Below are 11013 nucleotides of genomic sequence, written 5' to 3' on the forward strand. Positions count from 1 at the left end.
CCAAAACCCACCGCTGATTTGAATAAATTATATGCTTGAATTTCAGTAAATTATTGTCCCCAACGTTTACCTTATTTACGCACGCTGACCCAAGATTTTATACCGTTGGTCCATATTTTAAATTTTTGGGCGCTTCGCCACTTTTCTTGCTCCTAACACATAACACCTCACTTATTCTGAAAATTTAATTACCAGTGACGTTGAATGTGTGTTTGAAGCAAGTTTAAATTAAATGTGTTTTGTAGTAGAAGCTACGAGTTACATAAGAGTATGGTGAGTTAATGGGTAGAAGGGTGCGTGGTGGTGTGGGGTAACAGTGGACAAAAGGGGTAGAAGGGTGCGTGGTGGTGTGGGGTAACAGTGGACAAAAGGGGAAGGGTGGCCCATGCACAAGGAGCATGTCTCAGAATACCCAAAGCCAAACACATGAAACAAACCCTGTCCACACCCATTTATTTATTATATTTTTTTTTTAAGATCTCACGATCGGTCGTAGAGAGAAATAAAATATCTCTTATAAGTACGTGGAAACCTCTACTTAATACATGCGTTTTAAAAATTTTGAAGCTGACGAAGATATGTAACTGGTCACAACGAACAATATTTATTTGTGGTGGGCTTAAAGTGTTGCAAATGGTATCAGAAGTACTAACGAGAACGATAGGGCTTCAAGAAAAGTGGATTGTAAGATCAAACATCAGTTGTCTCTCGTGCACAGTTTGAAGAAAGGACTATTTTGCAATTTAGCCCATTCTTTGCAATTTCCATGTCGTGCACAGTTTCCCATATTTTTTTTTCACTACCTCGTATTAATGTCTCTCGTCTTGGAATTCAATGCCTTTTAATTTCTATCATACATACTTAGCTTTTTTAGCTAAACTACAAATTAAATTGGTTTTTTTTAGCTAAACTACAAATAAAATTTGGTTTATCAACGTTTAAAGTATGCCTTTGTTTAGTCAATTACAAAGGTGTGTTTAATTACTTTCCAAATTAAACAAAGCATCCTTAAGAAACCAACCAACACAAATGTAAATTTTATTTTACCTACTTAAAAACCACTCATCTTTACTTTCCTTTTTACTGACCTAAACCCACCATAAAAAATAAAAAATAAAAAATAAAAAATAAAAAATAAAAAAGAGAAGATTTTATAGGTTAAATGCATTGATGAACGGAAGATAAAGATAGAAAAGTATGAGATGTGGCATGAATTAAAGAGAGAAACAGAGTATTTTTTAGAAACCTCTTGCTTGCTTAGAGACGGAGACCATGTATATTTGGACAATTTCAAATGACGTTGCAAAGGTGGAGGGTTAGGATGAGAATGGAAAAGGATAGTTTGGGAATGCGTCCTCCACATGGCCCATATATTTGTTTAGAATATAGTACATTTTTGTTGATGTGTGGCTTCTTGGATTCTCTGTATCCCATCAAAATCTCATCTCAGACCCATCACATGTCTCTTGTCTTATGCCTTCCTACACAGACATAGACGTTATTGTTTTCGGTTTGTGGGGGCTTTCCTTTATTTTCTTGGAGCACACTATGCATTTGCATGCACCTCGCCTGGATTTCTGAAACCCCCACTTCTTCTCTACAACCCAAACCCAGAATCTCAATGCCCAGAACTTGACCCATCTGGGTTTGGTCTCAATTGACCCAGTTGTTGAAGTGGCTCATGATGCAAATGATTAGAACAGCACCCCAGTTCGAGTTTGAGCTCTGAAATCAACTTGATTAGCATGAAAAGGGAAGCAAGAAGTGCAAAAGTGTCAGGGGTTAAGAGGAGTGGAGGGTATGATTTAAGAGGATTGGGAAAGCTGAAAGGTGTCTAGTTCCCAAGAGACAGGGGGGAGGGGCCATCCAAACTCGATTTGCATTGTAATGTGTTGTGCGATTAAACTAATGGAGTTGAAGGGTTTTCACGTGCCAATGGCGACCTTTGCGGCTATTTCAAACTTTATTCTTACTTTTTAGGCGGTGGGTTCAATTCATTGCGGCCACTGAGGCGAGGCGAGGCGAGGCGAGGCGGCTAGGGCGGGAGCTTGGCGAATCTAGGGAATCATGTTCTTGTTTTCCCAACTTTGAAAAACATTCACAATCTAACAATTTTGTCAAACTCAATCACTTTTCTGTCCCCTCGCCTTTTCAAATGGATGGAATGGATCGTGGACCTTGTTGGCTGGGCCAAGCCTAACCCATTATCATATGGGCTGATCGACACCAAAACCCAAACCGGCCCTTCTCGCTAGCCTACTGATTAATAATAAGAAAAAGAATTATGTGGACTGTTATGATTTTTATGGTCAAATTGATGATCTGTTTGGCGCTGTGTCAGTTTTGTTGGCGGCGAATGCGCAGACCATCGTGGAGGGAGAGGGCGTTTCCAGTTGCCACGTCTGTTTCCAGTCATTGCCCTTTCCCAATTCCCTCCGCCTCTTTTCCCCGTTCTCTCTTGTTTTCCATAATCTAACCTACCTATCGTCTTCTTTGCTCGGAAACCATGAATATTTTCAGGTTCGCCGGCGATATGACACACTTGATCAGTATTTTAATTCTTCTTCTCAAAATATACGCTACTAAATCCTGCTCCGGTAATTATCAGTGCTTTCATTTTTTTTTTTTTCTATTTGGTTCTGGCATTGAGGAAGAGAAAATGGTACGAAGAATTTGGAAACAAGCAGTGTGGGTCTCATTGGTGGATAAATGGAAATGGGATTCTGATATCGACTTCTTGAAGCAGGGCTTTAGTCAGTTCAGCTTCCGGATGGTGTTATAACTGATCAATTGAATTTTAATTAACTTTTTTGATGAAGTTTTGGTACTTTTTTGTGCTGATGATTGGAGCATTAGGGCTTTTTTGCCCCCCTTAGTTTTCGAGATAACTAGGTTAAAGATGGATTTTTACCGATTAGAGACTCCCTTCATCAGAACTTTTGCTGATTTTAAAATTTTTTATTTTGAAGGAATTTCTCTCAAGACTCAGGAGCTGTATGCCATTGTTTTTCTGGCCCGGTATTTGGATCTATTCACGGATTTCATATCTATCTATAACACTGTGATGAAGCTGATTTTTATAGCAAGCTCTCTGGCAATTGTTTGGTGCATGAGGCTGCATCCAACCGTGAGGCGGTCATATGATAAAGTTCTTGACACTTTTCGTCATTATTTTCTTGTTGCTGCATGTTTCATTCTCGCCCTTTTAGTGAACGAGAAGTTTGGGTTTCAAGAGGTGAGACATTTTTAATATAAATGATTTTAGTTTGCGTTTGATGGTTTGTGTGGAAGCATTGGCAATATACATAGTTATCGATTCCGTTCGTACAATTGATGAGCCTAATCAGTTCATTTTTTCCACATTTCATCCCAATTAGGCAATTTCCATATGTAATTAAAACCAAGATGATGATCTGTTCCCTAACTGCAAAAGTTCATATATTGGATTTGTGCAAGCCTGCACAAGCACTAGAGCATCACTGGAAACTCTCCTGGTCAAAAACTCATGAGCAGTTTTCTATCGCGGTGCATTCCTTACCCAAGTGTGATTAGGTCTTAACTATTCTCACGAAATATTTGCGTCCCTTAACGAACAATTCGAAGAGGTCCTGCAGAAACATTAGCGTCGAAACTAAAATTTTTGCAATGTAGTTTTATCATTTCCTATTACCCGTTTGCCATGTTACCTTCATAGACATGATGATTTCACTTTTGTTGATACTTGTTAGAAATGCTATATTTTGTCATTTTATTACTGTATAAATAATCCACATTGTTACTCTGATCCAATCCCCATTTAGGGTATCCCATGTACTCTCTAAATGAGCAAGGATATGATGCAATAGAAAATGATATTGTTGAACTTTTTTTGCTCCAGATCTTTTGGGCGTTTTCAATATACTTGGAGGCCGTAGCAATTCTTCCTCAATTAGTTTTATTGCAACGAAGTGGGAATGTGGACAATTTAACCAGTCATTATGTCTTCTTTCTTGGGTTCGTATATTTCCCTTTACGGTTGTTGGCGCTTTATGGAAGGATTACTTTCTTGCTTTGATAACCTCATCATCTTTAAAGGAATATGACCACTCACTCTTTTTCCATTTCTGCTGCTGGTCGTATTAGATGTAGTCGTATCCCTTAGAGGTATGACCAATCAAATCAATAAATTTTCTAATTGACATATATAAATGGGTTTTTAGATTCACATAGGTCAAGGATTTGGGTCAATTGCTGCCCTGAAAATTTATAGATTTCCTTAAAGTAGTCTCCTACAAAAGTGTTAAAAACTTTTGGATGCATGAGCATTATGATGCTGATTCCGACTGGTTTATGAAAAGTCCTTCATGTTCGATGTCAATGGACTAAACAGCCATGCATTACGCATCCAATATGTTCTTCAAGAAAATTTTACATGTTTGTCGTGAATTTATGATTGTTACCGGCCATTTTATCATGGAGAAGGTTTTGGCAAGTGGGTTGCAGATGAAATTTGTATAGATATTACAGATACAATTCCTGTTGATCTTCTTGGGAAGAAGCTCTTACTTTAGCTTAGATCCAAGCTTCTTCTTGGTGTACCCTCTCGTAATTGTTTTGCAAAAACAGTTCTTCTGATTGGAACTAAAATCATTCTGCAGAGCTTATCGTGCACTCTACATCCTCAACTGGATCTACCGATACTTCACATACACACACTTCAATCGGTGGATAGGTAAAGATTTGGGTTGGTCTTGGTCACACAAACTCTCAGTTGTTATCATTAGATGTCTTACATGATGTTTTGTTTCTTGTAGCTTTCATCGCTGGCCTGGTTCAGGCGGCTTTATATGCTGATTTTTTTTACTACTACTACATTAGGTGATTGAAGCAAACTCCTAGGGTATTGTTTTTGTTTTCTTATACACTGCTGTATCAATTCGTGCGATAATTTTCTTTTTTTAATCTACCTTTTGCAGCTGGAGAAACAATGCGAAGCTTCGGTTGCCAGCTTGATTAGATCTGGGTTCAGGGTACGATATTATGGAGCTTGAGATCCAGCAAAGTTTTTACACGATGGTAGGTAAACTTGGCCTGGGAGTAGGGATGGAACACCTAACTTCAATCATCACAAACTCCTTCATTTCCGTGTAGGGTACCACAGGTGGGTTCTTGACGGAAACTGACATTTTATAGGGACTCTTTGATTAACCTTGTTCATAGGTAATATAGTTTCTGAGGTTAGGTTGCTTTTCTTCATTTCTAACTTGTAAGGATTTCCTTGGGAAGCCTAACTTCAAGATTATATAAGCTGATGCAATAGGCCATTCTCTAGTTCCTAAGTTCATTGCCAAGGAAACCACTTTCCCATTGTTACAGAGAACAAATTTGAAGTTGATTTTTGTTACGACTAGTGATAGATATCAATGGAAATATGGTTTTGATTTTTGTTTTTGATTAATTGTAGTACATTCAACATTTGAGTTTTTAGCATCCTCCTCCATTGTCATTGTTGTGATCAAATTTGAAGCTGAGTACTCATTTGGCAAACGTCATCTTCGTGTTTGTTGACAACTTTGAAGTTAATTATTGACAACTTTTTGGAAGTGTTGTACAATGTATCAGGGTTGGCTGAAACAATGTAAAACACATCGATGTTTTGTACAGTATAGCAGAGCTATCTACGAAACTTTGCCTTTTCCCTTTAGTTGCAGTACAATAGCTCGTCACTAATGTTATTCAAGAAGTCTCTGATGGTTTCTGAATTTTCTTTTTTCAACTTTGTTGTGCTTCACAGTGTATCATTGGACAACTCTCATACTTTAAACTGCAGCCACCGCTTATGAAAGCCAAAGAAGAATCAGTATGTCTGATCTGAAGATAAGGCTGATTTAGGTGTATCAGAGGAAGAACATCTAAAGATAAACGAAACCAGAGTCATTTTGTGTTCTGAAAACAGAGTTTCTGTAAAAGACAACTTTGAATTTTGAAATGGTTGGATGTACAGTGAAATGGAAGGTTTGTTGAACTGAACTAATGGTGATGCCTACTAAGGAGGGCTATTCTACTCCATTTGAATTTCCTTTTTTGCAGTTCAAGTTAGTGGTATGGGAAGTGAAGGCTATGAATCGAGTCTTTTGAGGTGAAAGTTGTGAAGACCCCCACTGGTTAAAGCAAAGAGCAGACGCACTTGGGATGGGAACGGGCCTTACCAAAGTGCGTTGCCAATCCCCAAAAGCTTCACCGTTCTTCTCAATTCATGATTGTAAGTATGAATCCCTTTTCAAGTTTTCAACCCCAGGCCAGTCCTTGCCTTGCTTTGAATCCTGTTCCACTACTTTCAAATTTCTGTCTTCTCTGTCATTTTTTAACAACTATTAGTTTGGAATTGAGAAAAGGGTTCGACTAAAGAAGAAAAACCAGAAAAGCTAAACAGGGAAAGGCCAAAAAGAACCCAATATTAAAACTTTCGGCTTGTCTGTGTCTGCATGTGAATGTAAATTGATGTCACCGATGGATTGAAGCATGCTTAGTGCCTTCATTATAATCATTAAAGGATGTCTTATTTAACTATACAAAGATTAGAAGGAATATTGTGGGAGAATGTATGATTGATTGATAAGTTAAGAGAAGAAGCAAACATTGTGGTGTCCGCCATTGGAAGTTAGCTGAGTTTAGTGTACTAAGTTTGTCTCATTTGTGTCGGAAATATGGAGCATGAGGGAGGACCCAGTTGGCCATCGACAACCCTCTTAATGAAGACTCCTCATTTTTTCACTTTGCATATTAATTCCCCCTCCTTCACTCCACTGCCTTTTTACTTAACCATATTCATTTTCTACCCAAATCACTCATTATTGTGATCATTCTAGAAGGAAGCTTCTTTTATGTAAGCTGGTTGAGACTCCTATTAACCATTAAAAGAACGGAACAGCACATATTCCAACCAGTGCCTTGTATTGTCCAATCACTAAAATTGGGTTCCATGATTTGATCACAGCCGAAGCTCATCGATCACTTTACAAGCGTAGACTTCACAAATATTTGTAATAATATCACCTCCAGGCTGAGGCTGAGGCTGAGGCTGAGGCTGTAAATATTCTTGAAACCATATTATTAAACTGAGCTTGAGGGGCAGCCTTTCTTCAAATTGAAGCAGAGTCGCTTCATGGAAAATCAGAGTATTAAGTACCTGTACTTGACCTCTGTAACTGCGTTGCAATCTTGACAGTGCTGCTGCAATGGCAATGGCAATGGCTTCCTTTTCCTTTTCTTTTCCTCCCACCTGCGCTTTAAATCCTTGCTTTATTAGAGCCGGACCTCCATTTCCGGCCTTAATCTGAGACACGGTCAAAGTTTTCGCTTTTGCTTTTTGCAAAGAAAATTCGGCTCTGCCCTTTAGCTCTTTTACTACTAACTCTGTTTTCCTCTGCCAATCACCAAAGCTTCCACCATTGGAACCTCTCTCCCTCTTATGCTCTCTTTTTGAGTGTGAGCGTGTGTTCTTTTTTTTCTTATGGAAACGATCAAACCCAAATCATGTATGAAGAGCAAGACGAGATTCGTCAGGACATTTCAGAAGGTAATCAATCTCAGGAACGCAAAAAGGATCGCGTCCAGTAATGGCATCTGCGTTCTGGTTTCCCACAACAAGTTCAAAGAAAATTCCAGTATTCATGGAGGAAAATCCCAAGTCTTCGAGAGACGTGAAGAAGATGTCAAAGCTCGAAACAGGGCAGTCATGGAAGCTCTGGTTGCGAAGCTTTTTGCAAGCGTTACTTCAATCAAAGCAGCTTACGCCGAGCTTCAAATGGCACAGAGTCCTTACAACAGTGACGCAATTCAAGCTGCAGACCAAGCGGTGGTGGACGAATTAAAGGTCATTTCAGACTTGAAACGAAGCTTCTTAAAGAAAGAACTCGATCTCTCACCCCAGGTGACGTTAATGCTCTCGGAGATTCAAGAACAGCAAAGTTTGATGAAAACCTACGAAATTACGATTAAGAAAATGCAGGCTGAATCGGAGCATAAGAATGCCGGCATTGTCTCGTTGAAGAAAAAACTTGGTGAATTACTTTCGTTCAACAAGTCGTTGGAGAAGAAGCTGGATGCAAGTGGCTCTTTATCCATGTTTGATAATCTTCAATTTCCGATTCTGAATCCGACTCACTTTGCCCAATTCCTCCATTATACCGTAAGATCCATCAGAAATTTCGTGAAATTGATGATCCGCGAAATGGAATCAGCAAGCTGGGACCTCAACGCGGCCATCGAATGCATCGTCGGTTCGGACACCGAATTCCCCGAGTCAACCCATCGAAACTTCGCTTTCGAATCGTTCGTCTGCAAAATAATGTTCGAAGGTTTTACAACCGACACAAATTTCATACTCCAAAACGATTCCCTACCTCTCGCTGAGCAGCAAAACCACCAAATGTTCGATAAATTCAAGAAGCTCAAACCAGTAAATCCAAAAATATTCATATCTCAAAACCCCAACTCCTCATTCGCTAAATTCACCCGCTCCAAGTACCTCCAACTCGTCCACGCGAAAATGGAGTGCTCACTCTTCGGAAATCTGAACCAGCGGAAAATCATGAACTCCGGCGGCGTTCCCGACACGACGTTCTTCGCCGCCTTCGCCGAGATGTCGAAGCGCATTTGGCTTCTACGGTGTTTGGCATTTTCACTTCACAACGACGTTACGATCTTCCAAGTGAGGAAGAACAGCAGATTCTCAGAAGTTTACATGCAATGTGTTACCGAAGAAACGTTGTTTTCTCCGGCGGACATGAATGATTCCACCGTAGGATCCGGGTCGGAGCCCCGAGTTAGGTTCACCGTCGTTCCGGGTTTCAAGATTGGAGAGACGGTGGTACAGAGTCGGGTTTATTTATCGCCGCCGAGTCGCTAAAGTCGATGGCGGGTAGGAACTCGGAACGAAGGAGATCGATTGTTCGGAAAATCTCAGCCGTTAGGTTCTAAGCTTCCATGACCGTTAGATCAGAATTGATGCAGCGAACTGTAAACTATTTTGAATTTTTTCAATGAATTGTATAAATATCTGCATTGTAATATACAGTCAGACATATGATATTAATATATATATATAATCTTAAAGTAAGGTCCTTAGCATAGAACATGATGATATTATTGAAAAATAAATAAATGAACTAATTCTGAACAACACTATCATGACTTCTTCTTTTTCTTTTGAACCAAGTGTTCCCACCCTGGCTACTGACCTTCATTTCAAAGCTTTAAATCTCGGTTATTAATGGAGAAGTTTCCAATCTCACAATCCCCTCTCTTGGGGGCATAGCATCTTTACTGGCACATCGTTCGGAATATGACTCTAATACCATTTGTAACAGTCTAAGTTCACCGTTAAGATATATTATCCTTTTTGGACTTTCTCTTACGGGCTTTCCCTCAAAGTTTTAAACGATTGTTTCGTTTCCCTTTCCAACCAATATGAGACCTTAGTGTTCTTAACTCAAACAAAGAAAAAGCTCATCCCACAACATACCCTATGCTTGGAATCCACGTCGCAAAACACATTCTTATTAACAAAAATGTAGTGCAAATCTTAGCAAAATATAGGAAATTTACAGATTTCTTGTGAGCAAAATGAAAATGGTTCAAGTAACAACATTGAGAAAACAAATGCACTCAAGAATTTAACAAGAAAAAGGACAAAGGACATCATTCATGTTGTCCATTTTTGGTACAGTTTTCAGAACAAAACGAGTTCAGGCTTCTTCTGTTTCTCACTTTCTACTCGAACTCCGATCATCATCCCACCACCCAAAGATTTAGTATGGAATCAAACGAAAGGTTGTGAGATAACAACTCCCTGGAGACTGCCAACTTCAAACCAGCGTGTAAATATCAATGGCTGTGCCTCGAATTATTCACAAATCATTCAGCCATCTTCCTCTATGTTGTTTCTGTTACATCCTCCCAAGTCAGTCAGTCAGTCGGCCCATATAAATTCCATTCCATCCCCATCCGAGTCCCCAATGCCTAGACTGAATGCTTCCCCCTATTTCATACTTAGCATCCCACTTGTATATATCAAGCCATTTCCATTTCCAACAAGCCGAAAATGAATACGATACTAATCACCAGCCAGCGAGGTCAGTTTCGTCACTCGCTTAGGAGAAGAAGAGACTGCAGGACGTTATATTACGCCACCATGGAGCAAATATGTCAAGGGGATTCTGGAGGAGAAGAAATGTCTGAAACTTCTGCAAGGGCTTCAAGCATGTTTATGACCTCAGTTGTGTCATCCAAGTAATACTTGGCCTTGCTTGGTTTCTGTCCGACTGTGCAGGCAAAAACTAATGTATTGGAAGAGAGGACGCCACTTGATACTGCATGACCAATGATCTCAAACATGTCTTCATCAGATCTATCATCACCAATGCATAGCACAAAATCAGCTCGTCTGCCTGCGTCCGTCATTGAAGTGAAGATCTTTTCTGCCACCAAACCTTTACTGACTCCCTAAAAGTAATAATACATATTTGAATCAATCTTCAGAGACTCTTAATGAGCGAGAGAATTTGTTTCTATCTTTCCAAAAAAATTCAGGAACAGCTCAATTGGCGTTATTTTAGAAACTTAATAGAAGAAAATACCTGTGGCTTCACTTCTACAATAAACTGACCACTTTTTACAGCGACTGGTTCATTTGCCAGCACACTTTCAAGGTGATCCAACAGTTCCTTGGCCTGACTGCAACCAAAATCAGGGTCTGCATCCCGGTGGTGCCACACCAAGGCACTTTCCTTGGTTTCAATAGAAGAGCCGTCAGTTGCTTCTGTATATAATTTCATGACTGGCTCTGCGATCTGTATCCAGCCAAAATCACTACCTTGACCACAATTTTCCCAGTCCTTATCGGCAGACCACCTGATAAATTCCAAGATTCAAACAACTGCTATATATCTAAATACAAAGATGAAAAGGAAAATAGATGGAAGAACCGTTTTTTTTTTTTTTTTTTTGGGGGGGGGGGGGGGGGGGGGGGGG

The 11013-nt window shown here is 39.6% G+C and overlaps 3 protein-coding genes across 9 annotated transcripts in view; 2 read left to right on the top strand and 1 right to left on the bottom strand.

Annotated features, from left to right (window-relative positions):
• The first annotated feature begins 1466 nt into the window (after window positions 1-1466).
• LOC111433324 (ER lumen protein-retaining receptor A-like) lies at window positions 1467-6577 on the top strand. Of its 7 annotated transcripts, none has more exons than XM_023070345.1 (9): window positions 1470-2400; window positions 2521-2597; window positions 2970-3235; window positions 3878-3993; window positions 4638-4711; window positions 4794-4857; window positions 4956-5055; window positions 5131-5199; window positions 5774-6208. In XM_023070345.1, exons 1-7 carry the CDS (start codon window positions 2285-2287, stop codon window positions 4990-4992), a joined length of 750 nt encoding a protein of 249 aa, XP_022926113.1. In that variant the 5' UTR covers window positions 1470-2284; the 3' UTR covers window positions 4993-5055; window positions 5131-5199; window positions 5774-6208. The 7 variants fall into 7 exon arrangements, with proteins under 7 accessions (XP_022926118.1, XP_022926113.1, XP_022926117.1 ...); XM_023070349.1 differs by having other exon boundaries at window positions 5131-5140; XM_023070350.1 differs by having other exon boundaries at window positions 1467-2400; window positions 4794-4879; window positions 4956-5140.
• Window positions 6578-7091: 514 nt separating this feature from the next.
• Window positions 7092-9082, top strand: LOC111433323 (protein GRAVITROPIC IN THE LIGHT 1-like). Its single transcript, XM_023070343.1, has one exon. It carries the CDS (start codon window positions 7493-7495, stop codon window positions 8888-8890), a length of 1398 nt encoding a protein of 465 aa, XP_022926111.1. The 5' UTR covers window positions 7092-7492; the 3' UTR covers window positions 8891-9082.
• A 427-nt stretch (window positions 9083-9509) lies between these two features.
• LOC111433322 (probable alpha,alpha-trehalose-phosphate synthase [UDP-forming] 7) overlaps window positions 9510-11013 on the bottom strand; it is a 4974-nt gene continuing 3470 nt past the window's right edge. The window contains exons 3-4 of the mRNA XM_023070342.1: window positions 10620-10893; window positions 9510-10485 (exon numbers count right to left, since the gene is read on the bottom strand). Coding sequence (XP_022926110.1) covers window positions 10189-10485; window positions 10620-10893 — 571 coding nt within the window. The 3' untranslated portion in view covers window positions 9510-10188. The remainder of the gene's footprint in view (window positions 10486-10619; window positions 10894-11013) is intronic.

The sequence above is a fragment of the Cucurbita moschata genome, unplaced genomic scaffold (assembly GCF_002738365.1).
Source record: "Cucurbita moschata cultivar Rifu unplaced genomic scaffold, Cmos_1.0 Cmo_Scf00041, whole genome shotgun sequence".
Lineage (NCBI taxonomy): Eukaryota > Viridiplantae > Streptophyta > Magnoliopsida > Cucurbitales > Cucurbitaceae > Cucurbita > Cucurbita moschata.

Bases quoted from the DNA above. Each gene is read 5' to 3' on its own strand.
- LOC111433324 (XM_023070346.1), top strand. From the start codon at position 2,285: ATGTGGACTGTTATGATTTTTATGGTCAAATTGATGATCTGTTTGGCG. The intron at 4,712-4,793 runs GTAAAGATTTGG...TGTTTCTTGTAG, and splicing joins ACACTTCAATCGGTGGATAG to CTTTCATCGCTGGCCTGGTT. The intron at 4,858-4,955 runs GTGATTGAAGCA...TACCTTTTGCAG, and splicing joins TTTTACTACTACTACATTAG to CTGGAGAAACAATGCGAAGC.
- LOC111433323 (XM_023070343.1), top strand. From the start codon at position 7,493: ATGGAAACGATCAAACCCAAATCATGTATGAAGAGCAAGACGAGATTC.